This window comes from Tachypleus tridentatus, chromosome 10 (assembly GCF_004210375.1).
Source record: "Tachypleus tridentatus isolate NWPU-2018 chromosome 10, ASM421037v1, whole genome shotgun sequence".
Lineage (NCBI taxonomy): Eukaryota > Metazoa > Arthropoda > Merostomata > Xiphosura > Limulidae > Tachypleus > Tachypleus tridentatus.
The window spans coordinates 107,000,678-107,023,719 of record NC_134834.1 but is presented as its reverse complement, the minus strand read 5'-3'; the positions used below and the strand labels follow the sequence as shown (position 1 = coordinate 107,023,719).

General features: G+C 30.9%; 1 protein-coding gene across 3 annotated transcripts in view; it reads left to right on the top strand.

Moving 5' to 3' along the window:
- LOC143230051 (RNA-binding region-containing protein 3) overlaps positions 1-23,042 on the top strand; it is a 52,818-nt gene that overhangs the window by 3,824 nt on the left and 25,952 nt on the right. For all 3 annotated transcript variants that reach the window (XM_076463037.1, XM_076463038.1, XM_076463039.1), the window contains exons 4-7: positions 10,569-10,723; positions 16,827-16,943; positions 17,352-17,463; positions 21,803-21,984. In XM_076463037.1, the coding sequence (XP_076319152.1) occupies positions 10,569-10,723; positions 16,827-16,943; positions 17,352-17,463; positions 21,803-21,984 (566 nt within the window). The remainder of the gene's footprint in view (positions 1-10,568; positions 10,724-16,826; positions 16,944-17,351; positions 17,464-21,802; positions 21,985-23,042) is intronic.

Below are 23,042 nucleotides of genomic sequence, written 5' to 3'. Positions count from 1 at the left end.
AGTAGATCAATATCTAATAATTTCTGATTTACAGCCTTGTAAAACTTGGTTCATTTTTTTTTTTATTTTTGGCAAATTCATTTTTGGGCAGCTTTGGCTGCTTAAAGCTGTAAGAGTAATGGTGGTAGAAGACTGAAATTTGCTACACTGACTGAATTAATCTTACAGAATTCAATAATGGTCTCAAACCAAATTTCTCTCTCTTAGGATTTTCATAGTGAGGTTGTAAAATCACCTGAAAACCCAAAATTGTATAAAACATTGGTTTATGTAATAAGCCATAGCTCTAAGGGATAATATGATACAAAGCTGAATTTCTGTTTTTAATATCCCATAACATATCAGTTGATAAATCAGCAATTGTTGTAATTAAAAGTCTATTAGATCTCCTGTAAAAAAATTTAGTTGCATGCAACTTTTTTATGATTTAGCTAAAAATAGCCCTACTTCAGGCCACAGTTTGACCATGTCACCAGTTATTCAACCTTTTCAGATTTTTACCATATATTCTTACATCTCTGAAATGATCTATATTAAAATAATCAAGATGGTGTTCAACCTACTTTTTGAGTTATAATTTTTTAAAGTATCCTCTGACCATACGTTTTTTATTTAAAAAAAACTTCAGTTCAGGTGTGTTACTATGTGCAAATATATCCATACAAATTTGAAATAATTAATGAATCCCATTGAAATATGCTAATCAGCCTTTAAATATATTCTTACATCTCTGAATATCAAGGTTGTGAAAAATAATAAACTATCAAATTTTAAGTGTCTCTGATACGTACCATTGGGCAAAGGACAACATTCAGGGCATTCAGTTCTTTCTTATCAATCAGTCCTGCAGAATTGTGTAAAGTTTGATCTACTTGAGCACTATGAAAAATACAAAACTGTGGCAGGTATTAGGTCACATCATAGCTTTATTCTACCAACACATTCTATATGAGAAGGCTATCAGATGATGATGTGTACACAGTTGTAACTGTTGGTAGTAGCAGTGAAAGTGATGCTGCAGCAGCTCAAATAGGGTCTAATGATAGCAATGACAATTATCATCCAGGGAAATATGTGTCATGCATATACGATCATGAATGGTATGTTGGAAACATAAAAGATAGATCCAATGAACATTCCGATGTGGTGGTGTCATTTATGAAGAAATCAAGAAATGAACTGTTCTCATGGCCTACAAGGTCACGTGAAGATGAAAGCTGGATTCCTTTCCTACATATTCTTTGTCTGGTAAGTGCACCTACCATGCAAGGCAATAGTGCTCACCACTATGTTCTAAGTCAAAGTGATCTCAACATAATCAAACTCGAATTTCAGAAATTTATTCAAGCTGTCTGAACAAAGCAATGTTTATTTGATGTTGTTAAGGCTAATTTATTGCCAAAGCAGTTTTTTAAACATTTCATTGTCACAGTTATTACAGTTTTATGTGACTATAATCTTTCTGAGTTATTCTCTGTTGTAGCACTGTGCTTTTTGTGTCTGATTTACCTTTGTATTTATTATATTATGAATCTTAAACTCAGCCATATCTACATAACTGTAATGCATACACAATATATTTGCATTGCCATGTGATCTAACTAGTTATGCCAGTAAACTTGTTCAGAAATGAATTAATTCCTTTTTGTTTCTTACAACTTCATTATTTAACATTGTGAAAGGCTGGTTAAAATATTTCAGTGGGATTCATAAAATTGTGACAGGTATTTTTCAAAATTGTATGGATATATTTGCACACAATAACACACCTGAACTGAAGTGTTTTTTTTGTCAAGTAAACAACATATGGTCACAGGATACTTTAAAAAATTATAACTCAAAAGTAGGTTGAACACCATCCTGATTGTTTTTGTAGATCATATTCAGGGATGTAAGAATATATGGTAAAAATCTGAAAAGGTTGAATAACTGGTGACACGGTCAAAATGTGGCCTGAACTGGGGCTATTTTTAGCTAAATCATGAAAAGTTGCATGCAGCTAAATATTTTTACAGGAGATCTAACAGACTTTTAATTACAACAATTGCTTATTTATCAACTGATATGTTATAGGATATCAGAAAAAAAAATTCAGCTTTGTATCATATTAAGTCTTAGAGCTATGGTTTATTAAATAAACTAATGTTTTTTTCAGATTTTGGGTTTTCAGGTGATTTTACAACCTCACTATGAAACTCCTAAGAGCGATAAACTTGGTTTGAGACCATTTTTGAATTCTGTGAGATTAATTCAGTCAGTGTAGCAAATTTCAGTCTTCTACCACCATTACTCTTGCAGCTTTAAGCAGCTAAATTTGCCCAAAAATGAATTTGCCAAAAATAAAAAAAAATGAACTAAGTTCTACAGGGCTGTAAATCAGAAATTATTAAAGATATTCTTCTACTCTTTGGCAATTTTTCTTACATGGGTAGATGAGCACATGTGCATTTTTTCAAGGCATTTTGTGGGGGTCACCTGCAGTCCCCTAGATGAATTGACATGGAATGACCCAACATCACATTCCCTACAACCTGTCCAAGGAGAAAAAAAGGTGGAGGTATGTACTGGCATTTTAACTTTTTAAACAACTGCATTACTTAATATATTATTATTACTTCTGTTTTTATTTCATTGATTTCTTTAAAATAACATTTGAATTCCTTTTAATTTCATATGATGGACTTCTTCTGAATGTTTGTGCATTTTTTGAATTTTTTAAATTTCAAAACAAACATTTTTCCTACAGTAAATATATAGATGTTTCCTTGGCAGACAGATTACTAATGTTAACTAAATACCACTGTTGTATAAAATAAAAAGAAGAGGAAATCATTAAAATACCTCTGTTAAGTCTTCAGCAATCTCTAATCATGTGACTTCTTTGCTTTCTAAGGTGTATATAATATTCCTATGTGCAGAAAAACTACTTAAACCTGATGATGACAAAATATTGTGCATTTGTCATTGTGTTACTGTACAGTTCTAAATAATACTAGGGTTATGAATAATATTAAATGGTAGACACATTTCTAATAATAGTACAGGGTGGAAAATGGAGGTTGTTTTTTTCTTCTATACTTCTTGGGCATTATTTTTATGTTAGTCTGCTTGCAGTAATGATGGGACAGTATTGGTAATTTATCATTTACAAAAGAAAATTGACACTCATCTTTGAACAAGTTTGTTTGGAGGAGTTTTGGCTAAAAGTGAATCTTAGTTGATAATAAAATAAATGAACTATAATGTTAAATTTATCAACCATCTAGGCCATCTGGCTACTCACATTTTCCCTTACATTCAATGGAAATGCTTCTACTTTGAGATTTGAATAGGCCAAAACCTGTATGTTGCTTTATGACGTGGATTTCAACAGGCTTTAGGGTGCTGTAATTAGATGGTCTATCCCGTACTTGTTTGATTTGCAATGACTAATGTGAGGGATGCTTGTGAATTTGCCAGAGTAGTGAGGTAGCCAAGATTTCTATCAAATAAGTGATACCAGCATATTTTCCTTCCTTGTCTACCAAAATTTAATAATTTTAGTCTCAAATAAGTAATCATACAGGGTGGAAAAGCACCTGGAGATGAATAATTATACATCTCTAATTATTTGAAACTCTGTAGTAAACTTGTTAACAAGAATTTTTATTATTCCTTCAACCTGTCTTCATACTGTGAACTTACCTACTTAACATCAAGTTATCTGATGTCTTCTCATAGAAGACAATTTCTGTAGCTTTCAAACAGATATAATTTAACACAAATATTTTCACAATTCACAGCAAAAAGGAACATTTACAAAAACCAAATTCTTGAAATCTGTACGTTTACTCTATTAATGCATGGTGATATAATTCTTTGCTTTATGCCGTCATACTTAAACGTTTTTCATAGCTGTTTTCAGACTTGTTCTTTTGATAAATGATCAAAACATTTGATGTGTCATTATAACAAGGTTTCAATCAAGAGCTTTATTAAAACTAAGGGAAACGATTTTAAGTCAAGAAATTATTCGAATAATGTATTTTTGAGAGGTGATAGTTTCTTAGTAAAAATTATTCTTTGAGATGGGCAGGGATATTCAAACAAAATCAACAACTATATTGTTTTATTTACAGGCAAAACTCTATAACAATGAAGAAATAAATATATTAAAGTTTTTTCAAATAAGTGTTAGAATATGTTAAAATATCAATTTTAAGGTATATTTGAGTTAAAGTTTCAGGAAGTAGAGACTTGTTGCCCAACATTTCACTTCATTGGTTTTGTACTTTTCCTTCTATGAATAACTTATGCAGCATGGGAAGTCTGTTCTTATAAGAAAAGGATTCATGGGTACAGTCTATTTTGGTGGACTCCTTTGTTATAAGAAAAACATGCACACAATTTTGTCTTTGAGTTTGGAGGAAGCAGTTCACATGTCCCTCATATTTTCTTACTGCTTAAAATTTTCTATTTCTTTGGGGATGTGGACTTCCTTGGAAGCTCTCATTTCCATGGGTTGGACTTGTGTTCACTTTGGTGGACATTTCTTGATCAGTAAAACTTTTACTCAGATCTCTGGTTTTGTGGTTAGACAATGCTCACATCATTGCAAGGGTGCTGCTTACTCCACTGTGTCTGGATTTAAATCTGTTCACAAGTTAATCTTTAGTGGGTTGGGGTTCTTTCCTTGACTCTTGAAGATTTCCAGCCTCTGGTTGTTCATGAAGTCTTCTCTCCATATCACCTTTCTGCAGCCTTCAGAAGTTTATTGAGCTGTGTCCCATTTCTTTCCTCTCCTAAAGAGGATGATGGTTATGGTAAATTCCAACATCTACACAATAGTCACTTGTAACACTGAGTCAAGGGGTACTAATTCCAGGTACCTGTACTTTCAGATTCTCATTCTCCTTTCTGGGCCTACATTCACCACATTGTGGTTTTAGCTTGCCATTTTTCTGTCTCCCTGAATAAGGATCAGTTATCTTCTCTTGATGAGATTCTCTTCACAAAGTAGTCACTTGTTTCACAGATGTCACCATTCTATTTAACAGGTGGCTTTTGTAAAGTCCATTGCTCAGCTCAAGGACTAACTCAATGTGTTGCATATTTCCTTTCCGAATCTGTTAGACCTTCATCCTATCAGTTTACCATAGATGATAGTATACTTTCTGAAGAGAATTTCTCTTCTCCTTGGTTTCTTTCTTTACCACCCTTCCATTCCTCATCTTTTTATAATCTTCACCTGGATGCTTCATAACAGCTTGTCCACTTTGGCTGTGTCTTGCTATCTTGCTCTGCTTTAACTCAAACCTACACTATTTACTGATTGCATTATAATGTTTGTTGTATAGATGGGGTGTTTCCACAAGGTCACTGGTGACATACCCAGTGGTATATATGCTAGATACAAAAAAAATCTTTTACTCAGTGGTGGACTTTCATCCATGAAATTCATGAGTAAAACAAAGGGATTTTATCTGTCCCTAGTGACTCTTTGATTGAATAAATTGAGGTTTATCTGCTTTTGTGGACACCTAATTCATTGTCTCCAGTAACGTTCTTTTGGACTCCCCACTGCACTTACTTCCTTCCCCTTTTCTTCAAGTACAGGAGTCTTTACCAGGCTGGCTTCCCTCCTTCCACTTCTTCTAGATGCCTTTTCCCAGATAGACAGCAATAAACAGTAAAAATAATATAGTAGATTGGAGCAGGTTCAGCCTATGTGAGGTCTTCATGATGCTGTATGCAGGATAGACTGCCCTGTTCCTACAAATGTTTGCAGTATATGGTTCTCTTTTCATTAATTCCAGTTGTAGAAAGTTCTTTCTCTCTTCATACAGTTGAGTTTGAGAGATTTTGTCTGCCATATAATACCAACAACAGGACATATGCACTGTGTTCCTGTGTTTAGCCAAATGTCTTTTCCCTATGTTTATGGTTGGATGAGTTATGATATTGACTGTAATACCAGCTATGTTATTACCCTGTTTTTATGGTGAACTTGAGTCAGTGCTGTATCCTTGTGATGTCACGGTTCTTGTTCCTGTGGTTGGTTTGAGAATTTGTCTGGTTTTAACCAAAAGCTCACTTCATCTTTGTAATTCTGGTTGATTGATTTATGGCAGTCTGTCTACTCACAGTTGAGGTTGGTGTGTGTGTAATATATATATATATAAAACACAATCCACATCCTAACCATAATTATGTTACCATTTATTTTCATTCTTGACAGTGCAGGAACCTCGTCTGTCCAGTTGATGTAGGTTTTGTACCTAGCTAATTCTTTTGTGTTGATTCAGTCTGTGCCTGTTAGAACATATGCTTATACAGATATTTTCCTTTATTTGCCATTTTTTTGATTATTTTGTTACTTCCAAGCTAAAGAGCACACCTGTTCCAAGAGTAGTATGATATTGTACAGATGTGCATTATTTTCATCTTCAAACATACCTTTCATTCTGGTGATCATTTTCCAGTTGCTTTGATGTTTCTGTGTTCACTCTGGTCCTTCCACCTTTGAAGTATGGGATTCCAGCTTTATATGAGATTATGTAAGAACCTATCAAAAGTTAACATATTCACACTTAAAATGTACTTATTTAGTTAACACATTCACACTTAAAATGTACTTATTTAGTTAACACATTCACACTTAAAATGTACTTATTTAGTTAACACATTCACACTTAAAATGTACTTATTTCCTTTCACACCCTTCCTCACCACTGCTGATGTTATCCTTTCGGAATCTTTCAATTCTCAAAAGTGAGGAACAAATGGGAATAGCAGAGGAAGTTAGTTGCACCAGTAAGTGGTGCAATACTATTGGTGGACATTAGTCACATGGTATGTACATCTTGAAAAATAGCACAAAAGTGATTGGATATAGTGCACTGATCACAAATATTTAGCAATGTTTAGAGAGCATACAAACAAGCAAAAGAGTTAGAGGTGGGTGTTACAAGACAGTTATCTTCCTTCTAATCAGCAGTTCAAAATTAATGACAGTAGAAGGTAGCCTTAGTAACTTTGCACTAACAAAAACAATAAATTTAGTGGCAAATTATGAAGTATCCCGACCTACCCAGTATGTAGGTTTGTACTTAACAAATATAATGCATCCCTATCTACCCAGTATGTAGGTTTGTACTTGACAAACATAATGTATCCCTATCTACCCAGTACGAAGGTTTGTACTTAACAAATATAATGCATCCCTATCTACCCAGTATGTAGGTTTGTACTTAAAAACAAACATAATGTATCCCTATCTACCCAGTATGTAGGTTTGTACTTAACAAACATAATGTATCCCTATCTACCCAGTATGTAGGTTTGTACTTAACAAATATAATGCATCCCTATCTACCCAGTATGTAGGTTTGTACTTAACAAACATAATGTATCCCTATCTACCCAGTATGTAGGTTTGTACTTAACAAATATAATGCATCCCTATCTACCCAGTATGTAGGTTTGTACTTAAAAACAAACATAATGTATCCCTATCTACCCAGTATGTAGGTTTGTACTTAACAAACATAATGTATCCCTATCTACCCAGTATGTAGGTTTGTACTTAACAAATATAATGCATCCCTATCTACCCAGTATGTAGGTTTGTACTTAACAAACATAATGTATCCCTATCTACCCAGTATGTAGGTTTGTACTTAACAAATATAATGCATCCCTATCTACCCAGTATGTAGGTTTGTACTTAACAAACATAATGTATCCCTATCTACCCAGTACGAAGGTTTGTACTTAACAAATATAATGCATCCCTATCTACCCAGTATGTAGGTTTGTACTTAAAAACAAACATAATGTATCCATATCTACCCAGTATGTAGGTTTGTACTTAACAAACATAATGTATTCCTATCTACCCAGTATGTAGGTTTGTACTTAACAAATATAATGCATCCCTATCTACCCAGTATGTAGGTTTGTACTTAACAAACATAATGTATCCCTATCTACCCAGTATGTAGGGTTTGTACTTAACAAATATAATGCATCCCTATCTACCCAGTATGTAGGTTTGTACTTAAAAACAAACATAATGTATCCCTATCTACCCAGTATGTAGGTTTGTACTTAACAAACATAATGTATCCCTATCTACCCAGTATGTAGGTTTGTACTTAACAAATATAATGCATCCCTATCTACCCAGTATGTAGGTTTGTACTTAACAAACATAATGTATCCCTATCTACCCAGTATGTAGGTTTGTACTTAACAAATATAATGCATCCCTATCTACCCAGTATGTAGGTTTGTACTTAACAAACATAATGTATCCCTATCTACCCAGTATGTAGGTTTGTACTTAACAAATATAATGCATCCCTATCTACCCAGTATGTAGGTTTGTACTTAACAAACATAATGTATCCCTATCTACCCAGTATGTAGGTTTGTACTTAACAAATATAATGCATCCCTATCTACCCAGTATGTAGGTTTGTACTTAACAAACATAATGTATCCCTATCTACCCAGTATGTGGCTTGTACTTAACAAACATAATGTATCCCTATCTACCCAGTATGTAGGTTTGTACTTAACAAACATAATGTATCCCTATCTACCCAGTATGTAGGTTTGTACTTAACAAATATAATGCATCCCTATCTACCCAGTATGTAGGTTTGTACTTAACAAACATAATGTATCCCTATCTACCCAGTATGTAGGTTTGTACTTAACAAATATAATGCATCCCTATCTACCCAGTATGTAGGTTTGTACTTAACAAACATAATGTATCCCTATCTACCCAGTATGTAGGTTTGTACTTAACAAATATAATGCATCCCTATCTACCCAGTATGTAGGTTTGTACTTAACAAACATAATGTATCCCTATCTACCCAGTATGTAGGTTTGTACTTAACAAATATAATGCATCCCTATCTACCCAGTATGTAGGTTTGTACTTAACAAATATAATGCATCCCTATCTACCCAGTATGTAGGTTTGTACTTAACAAATATAATGCATCCCTATCTACCCAGTATGTAGGTTTGTACTTAACAAACATAATGTATCCCTATCTACCCAGTATGTAGGTTTGTACTTAACAAATATAATGCATCCCTATCTACCCAGTATGTAGGTTTGTACTTAACAAATATAATGCATCCCTATCTACCCAGTATGTAGGTTTGTACTTAACAAATATAATGCATCCCTATCTACCCAGTATGTAGGTTTGTACTTAACAAACATAATGTATCCCTATCTACCCAGTATGTGGCTTGTACTTAACAAACATAATGTATCCCTATCTACCCAGTATGTAGGTTTGTACTTAACAAACATAATGTATCCCTATCTACCCAGTATGTAGGTTTGTACTTAAAAACAAACATAATGCATCCCTATCTACCCAGTATGTAGGTTTGTACTTAACAAACATAATGTATCCCTATCTATCCAGTATGTAGGTTTGTACTTAACAAACATAATGTATCCCTATCTATCCAGTATGTAGGTTTGTACTTAACAAACATAATGTATCCCTACCTACCCAGTATGTAGGTTTGTACTCAACAACAAACATAATGTATCCCTACCTACCCAGTATGTAGGTTTGTACTCAACAACAAACATAATGTATCCCTACCTACCCAGTATGTAGGTTTGTACTCAACAACAAACATAATGGAAGTATTTCACATAGTTGATTATATTTTAAAAATCAGTTAATTGTTGTAATAATTGAAAACATTAACAACTGGAACAGCTAATTTTGATTAGTTGATTATTTTCATGCAAATTAATTTAATGATAATTTCAATGAATCTGTTGTTGGAATAATTGAAAACAGTAGTAATTGGAACAACCAGTTTTGATTAGTTGGTTATTTTCATCATATTAATGGATTAGTTTAGGGAACACTTAATTGATATAACTGTTGCACTGTAGTAATTGATTAAATCCACCCAGCTATCTTTACGTGTTTCAGGTTTCATTTGATAGTGAAATACAGTGATGGGTGTTACTTATTTACTTACTGTACAAGTGATCTTGTAGACATATTCTGTTTATTTGTTCCCAGTTCTGTGATTTACTGTGTTAGAATTTATAATAAAAGTATTAGTATCCTATATATTCTCATTCAAGCTATGAATGAATTTTTCAAATTGATAAAAAGTTTTGAAATATTTGCTAATTTTGAAATAATATTGTATTTTCATAGCCTGAAATATAGATACATTGTTAATTTGTCACTAAACACTTTAGGATAATGAATTAAACAGTTAAAAGGACAAATAATACAAATAACTCTGCATTTTGGTTTTGATGAATTATTAAAAACAACAGATAGATATGTGACATATATCTGCAAGCTATTTAAATGTTAAAGACAGTAAATTAGAAAGGTTGTATCAGTTTGAATAAACGTAAATTTGTATTTGTGAAGAGTATAAACTTTACACTAAATAAAAAATGTTTCTCTATTGGGTACTAAACTAAATACTGGCTATTTTGTATTTATGAAGGATGAACTTACTGTGGTTTATTGTATAAAGAAACCAAATATCATTACTAATATTTGTTTGATCAGAAACATGCAGCATTTGCTACATTTTCTTCACCGCAACATGCTGAACAAGCTCTGAAGAGATTACACCAGCTGAACGTACTAGGATGCCACTTGGTGGTCGAATTTGCAAAACCTCAACAGAAGAAATATTTTCCTCATGAAGGTGACTTTTCAAGGTTAGTAAGAAATTACTGGTAGTACATTACAAAAAGAATGTTTCACCATTTCTCATACATACAAAGATAACATGGAAGTTGGTATCATGTGACAAGAAAATTTTTGTTCCTTGTTAAAAAATATTTAATAAATATGGTTAATGTTGTTAACAATAGTTTACAAAAAAACAACTAAAAATAAATAAAACTAAACTCAGTTGTCGATGATTTTATTTTAATCATTAAAATGTTTTTGATTTTTCATCAATAGACATTTTAACAAAAATAACTTTCAAAAGACAGGATATTTAGCCTGTTATATAGCTTTGTTATTAAAAACAAACAAACAAACAGATAACAGTATTATTTTGATTACTTGGATAGTTAGAATAATTGAAAATAGTAGTAATCAGAAACCCTAATTCCAGTTACTTTATGTTTTTCATGAAATTTGACTTTATTGTAGTTTCTGTTGTTAGAATAATTGAAAACAATAATAATCAGAACAAATAATATCAATTAATACATTGCTGGAATAATAAATAATCATAACAATGAGAAACAGTAATTTAGGTCAATTGATTAGCTTGCATTATGGTAGCCCTTGTTTTTGAAAATCATAAATATCTTGGTGTCACTCCTTTAATCTTTCATATTTCACTGGAAGACAATAATGCAACATTTAAAGAAAATTGAGATTTATTTATTGGTGCCTCACACATGTTAAAAGTCAAATACAAAACTTGAAGTTTTTATTTTTGAGCAAATGATATTTTTTGGAGCAAAAGGACAGAATAGTGTAAATTAAACAGGATGAGAAGTTAATATGATGACACTGAAATGAGGTCCATGTTTGTGAGTAGTGTTTCAGAAATGGATCATTACTGAATTTGTACTTTACTTTAGGACTGTAATCCCAGTGTACTTTTAATCAGGGCACAGCTTCCAATGCTGAGTGAAAATGTGGAGCAAGGATTATTTTTGTTCATTATTGTAAATTTGTTTGTGATTAGACTTGCATAAGAGGCCTGCTTATTTCTTCCGTATCACTGACCACCTCTGTTCCCTTAATAAGTTTCTGGTTGGCTTCAGAGATTTTTTCCTGAAGTCAGACCTCTGGATCCTTGTGAAAGAACAATTTAATGAGACCCATGACATTGATGAACCTTTTCATCTGTTACATTATTAATGCACTTGGCTTCCTGGTAACTCCAGTATAAGAAATCTGCAGCTTATTCTTCCGTGGATCCTCTCTTCCTCTGATCTTTTCTATACTTGTAACATGGCTCTTTTCTAATCAAGAGGGACCAATAGTTTACAGGATTTTAGGACAATCAGCTCTCCACTCAAGTGTTACCAGTACTGCACTATCAGTGACATCTTGTTGGTTTTGGAGTACTTCTGTTATCTTTTCAAAACATTAAGTCATTTAGTGGGGTGGAAGTAGCTATGGAAGCTGAGAGCCAGGTTTAGATATAGCCCCTCCTCTTTTCTCCTCTTTTACTGTAACCTTGAATAATCCACCCCCTTCCTTTAATTAAAGCTGAAGCTTTTGAGCAGACATACTATCCATTGTCTTCTATAAAGTCCTGCTAGAGATTGGAAGCAAATTCTTACAGAAGACCTGCCACCTAAGATGATGATGAAGAAGCAACTTTTAGTTATGTTACTTGTATTCCTTCAAGCTGCTGCCAGAGAAAGGTGAGAACATTTTATTTCTTGTCAACTGTGATGTTTGATATCACTTCCTTATCATCAAGTTCTGTCTGAAATTTGGCTAGAACAATGAGACTCTACTAATATTGGAAGCAGCTGAAGAATTGGATGTCTGGCCCTCAAGATGCTCTAAGTTTTAGTGTGAAGATTGTCTTGAGGACCACCTTCATCACATGGAAATGACATGAGAATTAGAACAATCCATTTCTGATACAATAAGGTGGAAGCTTCAGTTTTGTAACATGTATTTACAGAAGTTGCCAGAAGTTGATGTGACAGATCACACTTTATAAGGTGCAATCACATGGACTGTTACAAGAAAGGAGAACGACACATTCTAAGAAAAAGTAGTGAAAATCTAAGGATTGATTAGACACCTCTAAATATATTCCAAATTTGATTTAATTTTCCATGAAATAAGTTTTACCAATTAAAAAATAATTGGAAGGCTAGAGGCCAAGATTTCATATTTTCATATCTTATCATGTCTGTACAACCAGCTTGGTTTCCTTGACACTAATCATTGTAACCACTACTCATGGGCAATCAATTAAATCACCCAGCTCTATTAGTGATAGGTATAGCAACAACTTCCAGGCTGTACCTGATGTTGGACAAGTCTATACAGTCTAGTATTGTTTATAAAAATTACAACTGAAATCAGTGTTGAAGCAGAGCACAATGAATGTTTTTTTCTTAGCTAGATGATAAAGAAACTGATAGGAAATGGTAAAGAACTTAAGTGGCAGATAAATGAATAAAACATTTGATGGAAATAAAGTTTTTAATGTTCCAGAGTGCAACTTGCAGCATTTTTTTATGAAAGGAAATTAAAACTGCCAATGTTGCAAGTTTTATCAAATTGAAGATATTGTTTGAACCCTTTTAGTATTGTTTCTGTATTCTTAACATTGAACTGGTATAAGTTCTTATAAATTATCTTCATTAGGGAATGAGCATGAGGAATACTTTCTGTAAATTATTTTGTAAGGTATATTGGTCTCACTAGTCTTATACAAATTATTTTGTAAGGTATATTGGTCTCACTAGTCCTGTACAAATTATTTTGTAAGGTATATTGGTCTCACTAGTCCTGTACAAATTATTTTGTAAGGTATATTGGTCTCACTAGTCCTGTAGAAATAATTTTGTAAGGTATATTGGTCTCACCAGTCCTATACAAATTATTTTGTAAGGTATATTGGTCTCACCAGTCCTGTACAAATTATTTTGTGAGGTATATTGGTCTCACCAGTCCTGTACAAACTTGCAGTGGCAGATTTAACTCAACAACAATGAAAGGGTTAAAATCTTGCACAAAAAAAGTACGTCTTTATCAAATATCTTAATAAATCCACCCATTAACCCCTTTTTATAAAAGTTTTAAACTTTGGGGTGTAAATTGCTTTATGAATTGGTCTCACCAGTCCTGTACAAATTATGTTGTAAGGTATATTGGTCTCACCAGTCCTGTACAAATTATTTTGTGAAGTATATTGGTCTCACCAGTCCTGTACAAACTTGCAATGGCAGATTTAACCCAACAACAATGAAAGGGTTAAAATCTTGCACAAAAAAAGTACGTCTTTATCAAATACCTTGATAAATCTACCCATTAACCCCTTTTTATAAAAGTTTTAAACTTGGGTGTAAATTGCTTTACCAATTAAAAACTGTGTTGAATATAAACTCTTTTACATTTTAATTTTTTGAAGCAAAGTCTGAATTTAAGGTGGAAAGTGTTGTTTTCACCTATGTTCTTTTTTCTAGGTTTCTAAAAACAATTATTGCAAGTTAGGCATAGTGTTTCATTGTTAGCAAGACAGAAGAAATCAAAGGAAGAAGCTTCTGTTTTACATATATACAATGTTAAGGTGCTCTTTATGTACATCCATGTTTTTTAAGTTTCTAAGAATTTGTTTGCCATCTCTTAAAATGGTTATAATTTTGTGTTTCACTACCGTGCTGTAGAAAATTGACTATGTGATCTAAACATGGTTTCTTTAATTCTATCACCACAGGTCATGGTTAAACCATGTTATCTGGTTTGTTGCATTCAAATTTTTATTGAACTACAACATTATGAATGTATATCAGTAAGTCTGGTGTCAAGTTGTAGGTTATAATTTAAATTTTAGTATTGTGTTTTAATTAATTTCTCAATTTAAAAGTAAATGTTAAAAAAACATGCTAAGAAATTGATTTTTGTGTGTCATGTGGTGTGTTGAATGCAGCATAGATTGAAATTAGATGTTTGTAATGTTAAAATATAAATTCTATAGTTTTTTTATGAATTAGGAACTAAAATTACAGATATTTTGACAAGATAGAATATAAAATAAGAATCTCCCACCTCTTCTATTTGATGAGATATTGCTCACTTACTGAATCACAGTGGCCCTGTTCATCTCTCCATTATTGTAAATGGTCCCTTTTATACACTGACTTGTTTACATAATGGCTTGTTCAGGCATTTTCATGTGTTAGGACTCCATCTCACTCTTTAAAAACAAAACTTTCCAGAAGTTAGACTTGTATCCTTAGTCTACTCAAACTTTCATTTTATTTTTTATCAAAATACAGCTTAGTTACTAAACTTGATAAATTATAGTATAATTCTCTAGTATTGACATAGTAATTTATGATTTTTTTGGTTATTCAAATGTATATGTATAAAACCTAAAATAAAAATTATATTGTTTCACCTCTTCTACACGCAAAATTTCTTAAGGCTTAGCAAGCTATGAGAAACAGCAACCAAGTACAAAGGCCATAACAAGAAGAGAATTGTTTGCTTTACTTCTTCATTTATTGTTCTATGTTTTAAGAAAAATAAGTTTAACAATTTGTTTGTATGTAACAATAATCTATACATCTATATAATGTGTAATAATTGAATAACAATTTGTTTGTATGTAACAATAATCTATACACCTATATAATGTGTAATAATTGAATAACAATTTGTTTGTATGTAACAATAATCTATACACCTATATAATGTGTAATAATTGAATAACAATTTGTTTGTATGTAACAATAATCTATACACCTATATAATGTGTAATAATTGAATAACAATTTGTTTGTATGTAACTAATCTATACACCTATATAATGTGTAATAATTGAATAACAATTTGTTTGTATGTAACAATAATCTATACACCTATATAATGTGTAATAATTGAATAACAATTTGTTTGTATGTAACAATAATCTATACATCTATATAATGTGTAATAATTGAATAACAATTTGTTTGTATGTAACAATAATCTATACATCTATATAATGTGTAATAATTGAATAACAATTTGTTTGTATGTAACAATAATCTATACACCTATATAATGTGTAATAATTGAATAACAATTTGTTTGTATGTAACAATAATCTATACACCTATATAATGTGTAATAATTGAATAACAATTTGTTTGTATGTAACAATAATCTATACACCTATATAATGTGTAATAATTGAATAACAATTTGTTTGTATGTAACTAATCTATACACCTATATAATGTGTAATAATTGAATAACAATTTGTTTGTATGTAACAATAATCTATACACCTATATAATGTGTAATAATTGAATAACAATTTGTTTGTATGTAACAATAATCTATACACCTATATAATGTGTAATAATTGAATAACAATTTGTTTGTATGTAACAATAATCTATACATCTATATAATGTGTAATAATTGAATAACAATTTGTTTGTATGTAACAATAATCTATACACCTATATAATGTGTAATAATTGAATAACAATTTGTTTGTATGTAACAATAATCTATACATCTATATAATGTGTAATAATTGAAAACAATTTGTTTGTATGTAACAATAATCTATACATCTATATAATGTGTAATAATTGAATAACAATTTGTTTGTATGTAACAATAATCTATACATCTATATAATGTGTAATAATTGAATAACAATTTGTTTGTATGTAACAATAATCTATACACCTATATAATGTGTAATAATTGAATAACAATTTGTTTGTATGTAACAATAATCTATACATCTATATAATGTGTAATAATTGAAATATTGTATACAAAATACTTCTGATCATTATTAAAATTCTACCAAATTTTATGAAAATACATATACTGCATTACAAGTTATGATATAAATACTTAACATGTGCAAGTGTCTATACAAAAAAGTTGTAGTTTATACTGAGGGTTAAGGCAGACTTCCTGAAAGAGAGGTTCAATTGCATTAATATTTAAAACTATATGTTGGTAGTTTTATAAGCAAGTATAGTTTTCTAGCAAAATATATCAGTATTATTTAATATTAAGATGTTGTTTTAGCCAGTTGTGTGTACAACTGACAAATGTATGTACAATTTTCAGTTTTGTAACATTTATATATAGAACCGAAATGACAGAGCAGAAAATACTTCCTGTAAAGGAGATGTCTGAAAGGGAGGAAATCCAGTCTAGAATGGCAAAATTTAAATTACAGTTGCATAGCATTGCTCCTAAACTTGGGTAAGTATAGTTTATCAAAATATCTTTTTTGTTGCCAAAGAAATAAATCATGTTCAGTAAGTACAAAAGTTATTGATGACTTATCTCTCAAAAATTTAGTTATGTGAGTTTTAGTTTTGGGGTTTGATTGAGTTTAGTTTTGTGTGTTAACATTCATGTTTTTATTATGTAGCTTTTTTGTTGTTTATATTTAATTGTTTTGTTTGTTCAGTTGTGTGGGTTATAAAATAAACAGTTATTGTTTTAGTGTAAGTTGTTTGAGTTGTTATGCTTTAATATTTATTTGAATTCAGCAATCAGTGATATGGGTATTAACTTTGATTTCTTATATTCACAATATGTAAGTTTTTGATTTTGTAACATTATTAGTTTGTTAATTGTATTAGTTTCGATCTTCTTTGCCACTAGGTTGGATTACCCTCCATCTCCACTCCTGAAGTACAGGTATCCTCCACCAACACCAACAATTCTCTCCAACATCTGTCATGCATTGTCTGCTGTACCAAAGTTTTACACTCAGGTAAGTATGAAAATTCCTAACTTTAAAAGAAATTGTTGAAAGTTGGGGAGCAATTCTGTAATGATGTTATTTGCCCCTCATCTGAAAGTGTAGTTTACACCATTTACATAAAAATACCTTGATTTACAGCTTATCTGTAACATATTCATCAAATTATTGGTGGAGTTTCATTATTTACCTAAGTTGTAAAGAGAAAGTGCTTTGAAAACTTTGTTGATTGTACCAAGTATTTGTTGAAATGTTGTTTGTTTTTTTACCTCCTTATAGTACCAGAATCATTATTTGACACATATTTGTGTCTACACTTATAACTGGCAAACTACTGGACCAGTTGTTACCAAACCTGACATTCCTTAGGCTTTCTTGGACCCACATGTCTTTCTGTGCATTAAATGGGTACATCTGCTTGTATCATTAATTTTCCTGTGGTTACAAAAATTAAGTTTTGGAAATGGACAAAAAAAAGTATTGAATTATATGTGTTTATAGAGCAACTGAGAAAAATTATCTTTTGTTTTGACATAACTTGTTCTAAATTGGATATTTTTAAATGCAAACAATAATTATCTGAAACATATGAAACAAGGCTGAAAATTCCAAATAGAGTCCTTATGGATTTTTTTGAATTGTTATTTTAAGAAGCAAAACTGAAAACAGAAAATACTCCTACCTGCTGAAGAAACCAAAATCAGTATTTTTATTCTATGATTTTGTCTCTTTGTCATACATTTAATATGTACTGTATTTGGTGTAATAATTTTGCTCTTTGTTTGTATTTTTAAGAGACCTCTAGGTTTATTTTAACTGCCTCACTATGGGCAAGTCAAATTGCATACATCATGAGGTTTTACTGGGCTAATTTTAAAACTGAATTAAAGTACATTATTATCATGTTATACAAATTAACTCAGCATCATAACATAGCTAATAATCACAATTTTAATATTATGAGTTGTAAGTTTTTAATTTAATGTGGCATATTTCCATTTACTCTCTAGGTATCCCTATTCTCTAGTCTATTATGAACCATAAACTGAAAATCAGATCCACTTGCTATATCCATTTGTTACATTTTTTTCACTAAATGCCAGTAGTTCTCTCTGATGTTTTATATTATAATTTACTAGAACACCAGAGTTTTAATCTGTGAAATAGTGTATTGTATTATTTTGTTGTTTGTGTAGTACATTGTCTATTTCATTGTTTAGATGCAAATTTGTTCTCACAGGTATTGCATCAACAAGCTTAGTTGAATTTATAGGCTTTTATTGCACAATTAGAAAGCTGGAAAAATTATGGTAGTTATATGGATATTGTTCATTTCCTATTTGTTATTATTCTATGGGTTTAGGTGCACTATTTAATTAAGTACAAAATTAGGTGTAGTAATACCATTAGTATAAAAACAAAATAAGATTCAATTTGATCAACAGTCCACAGCGGCCCAACATGGCCAGGTGGGTTAAGGAGTTCGACTCGTAATCTGAGGGTTGCAGGTTTGAATCCCCATTGCTCCAAACATGCTTGCCCTTTCAGACATGGGGACATTATAAATTGATGGTCTATCCCACTAGTCATTGGTAAAAGAGTAGCACAAGAGTTGGCAGTAGGTGGTGATAACTAGCTGTCTTCCCTCGTGCCTTACACTACTAAATTAGGGATGGCTAGCACAGATAGCCCTCATGTAGTTTTCTACGAAATTCAAACAAACAGTCAACAGTAGAATAAGAAAAAAGACCAGGTAAATACAATAATTCTTGTATTTCATGTGTACTCTTTGTCATAAACATAATCAAAATATGAAAATTGTAAACTTATTAGGTAAGATAAAAAAAAAACAGTTCTTCATGAAGCATGCCCACAAGCAATGTAATTATGTAATTTCATATGGTAACATGCTATACATTTACAAATATATTATGAGTTTAAACTATTATGGTTAAACAATTCTATTTTAATGCTATAGGTTGCAGTCATTCTAGGAAGGAAAAAGGAAACTTTAGATTTATTTCTCATATTTTTTATGGTGGTTCTGAGGTTAATCAGATTGACTGAATGGATATAGGGTTAAGGTTAAAAAATTTACTGTTAAAATATAAGGTTTTACTGAAAAAACTTAAAACTTATTTTGGAGGTTTTTAGAGATTATGCAAATAGAATTTCACAATTTTAAAAAAAGAAAAGTATTTTAATCTTAACATGAGTGTTCAACACTCTGACTCAGTATCTTCAGACAAACTTTCAGTAAAAATAGTTAATTTAAAGTATTGATTATTTTGTATACAAGTGCTTTGTAATGTTTAGTGAGTGCATACCAAATTTTGTTAAAATAGAAAATATACAAAATTTAAACTGTGGAAACTATGAGGCTCAGTTTGGGGTCTTGCACTTGATAAAATCAACTGAACATGCAGCAGGAGAGTTAATAAAATTCATCTACAACTGATATTTTAAGTTGTTTTCTTTTTAAATCTGCCATGGATTAAAACTTGTTTAAATATAATATCTCAAACTTTTATTGTAATCTTGGAAAACTTTTTCAAAATTCAAATACTTGGATGTGGTTATGTGTCACTCCTCCTAGCAGAACTTATTAAGAATTATAAATTTGAAAGTAAATACATTTTAACCAGAAACATTGCTGTAAAAATTTAAAAAAACAATTAAGCTGTATCTTTTAATGTTTTAATTTAAATGTTTGCTGAAGGACATATGAATGGTTGTATCAAAAATTCTAAAAATTTAAGCATCAGATTTTAACACTAAATCCAAGGATTAGATTATAAATATGAGGGGCAGTGAAGGAAAAGATAGTGATGTTTTTAGTCAGTAGAGTGAATAATTTAGAGAATGTTTATTCTCAAACGACATCTTACTTTGAGTTATTTGACCAATCATCCTCAAATTACGTTAGTAAGTTTATTTCTGCAATTATGTAGCACAGTTAGTGTGACTGTAAATGTGGTATATAAGTTACAACAATGTAAAAATATTAAGAACTAAACCATTGTTTTTGCTTCTCTCTCTAGGTGTTTGGTTATATAAGTTTGTATACCGGGTGGGTCAGGTACACTAGACCTCTTCCTTCTTCCATTTCATTGTTAGAGTGGACTTATTATTATATTTAAAGTAAATACATGATGGCCAGAGTGATGAACATGACTCAGGCACTTTACAGGGCAATGTCCATGTATATTGTTCTTTCAGATTTTCTTAAGTCTAGAACATAGGTGGCCTGTTTTATTTTAGCACTAGTATATATATAAATATTATTATTATTTTTATTGTTTTTTTTAATACTTAATTCTAGCTTAATGATCAAATGTATAAGTTTATCGGGGAGAGGTGTTTAGGACTCTCTTCATCGTATATGAAATACCTGTCTAGTTTGCATAACAGCTTTTTTTTTCTCCAGTTTTTATCGAAATATTTTATTGTACTATGTAGAAGTCTATCTGGTATTGTTTGTGTATTAGAATGTTTGTACATGAACTTTGAGGAAGTGGTTTTAGGTATACTCTATATGCTGTTGTAATTAATGTATTCTGTAATGATATTAGTTTGGTTTGCAGTTGTTTTTTACTTACATTAATCCATGCAGGAGCTGAATAGTCTACTATTGGTCTTATATATGTTTTGTATATTTTAAGGATGTTTTCAGGTGTTGTTCCATAATTTTTACCAGTTAGACTCCTAGCATAGTTTATTCTTCACCAAATTTTGGTTTTTGTGTTATTTACATGTTTTGTCCAGGTAAGTTTACAATCATATGTTAGTCTTAAATATTTTGCAGATGTAGCAGTCTGGAGAAGCGCTCTGTTCCTGTAAATTACTTTTTACTTCTATAATCTGTATTTTATGACATTTAAGACACTTATTTTTGCATGTATTATATGCACTGTATACTTTAAATTTTTAATGTACACAGTCTAGGTTACTTAATCTTTTTAAATGACAAAATTACAGTTGAAAATAAATTGTTGCATCTGTTCATATTCCATGAATGTTATAATGCCTTTCATTCTGAGTAGTTCATCATTTAGTAACTTGTAATTAGTTACATTTATGTGATGGCACATAAAAGTTAGTTTTTTTACTGAAAATTAAATGTTATTTCAAACTCTGGAAACATTTCTTGCTGTAGTTTCATGATTCAGTTCTTTTATACTTCTGAGCCAATCTTGTTATGTACTGAAGAGAGAATCCTTATTAATTTTTCATGGTTTGTATTGATTAATTAATATCTTAACATTTCATGACCAAAGTAATTAAGAAAGATGTCAAATGGTATTGACTTTAAATATCATTTTACAATGTAATAAATTCAACCTTCTCCAAGGTTCTTCATCTGATGAATAAGATGAATCTACCTGCTCCATTTGGTTCTCTAACTCCTACACCACCAGTGATGCCAGATGTTCAACTGTCTGTCAACCCAGTTGGAAAGGATATGTTGGAAGAAGAAGAAATGGATGTAACAACTTCAGAAGAAGAGTCTGAAATAGAAAGTGAAACAGACAAGTAAATTGTTGTTTTTATAAAAAGAGAAATGTGGTATTAAGGTACTCAAAGTTCTGATAGAAAAACATTAAGTATGGACAGTATGTTGCAGGTTTAAAAAAATTTTAAACAGAAAATAAAATTAACATATACAATGAAGAAAAGGAAACAAACAAGTATACAAATAATCAAAATCTTTAACACAACAATAAATTATTGGTTGTCTCTAATTTCTGTATAGAAATCATACAGGGGCAAAAATCATAAATATACCATTTATTCAAATCAGTGAAAAGTCCTGTTTCATTATCTCATTATCTAGATGACTTATGTCAGTTAGTTTCACTATACATTCAATGGAAATATCCCCCAACTCATTCTAATATGTACAAGGTTCTGTTCCACTCCTTGAAATTAATACAAATTTCACTTCAAGAGAGAAAACAAGACAAACTGTGTTAAGCAAATTTAAAGCTTTATTGAACAGTTTCTTGTTACGAAACTTTTATCTGAGCTAGAAGATTAGCAGAACTTTGTGTCCTTTATAAATTGTTTTATAAAGTATAAAAGGACAATTATACAGTTGGATCTCAAATAGCTTTATGGAACATTCAACATAAGGACATTAACTAAATATGTGCAACACCTTTATAAACAATTACCTGACTAAAGATGTATTATTGCCTAGATATAGAAGGGTAAAGTTAGAAGATCCTTAAACTGTAACACAGGTAACAAAATAACTATTTGTACATTGTATTAAAACTTTCCATTATATATATTAACCCAAACACTTCTTTCAATAAGTAGTTTTATATATCACCATACAACAGTATTTAGGTTGATAAATTCTAAATGTTAACTTACAACATTATTAAATATTGTGAAATGTTTCACTAGGGAAAAGTCCACTTTTGTGTGCATAAAAAAAGAATGAAAAAACATTTGTTTTGTAAACTTTGTAGGAATATAAGGTTGGAAAATACTAAGTTTACAGTAATTAGAGAAGAAATAGCTTGACATTTTATTCTTCATTTGATCATAAGATTATTCAATCTAAACACAAATGTTTCATTTTT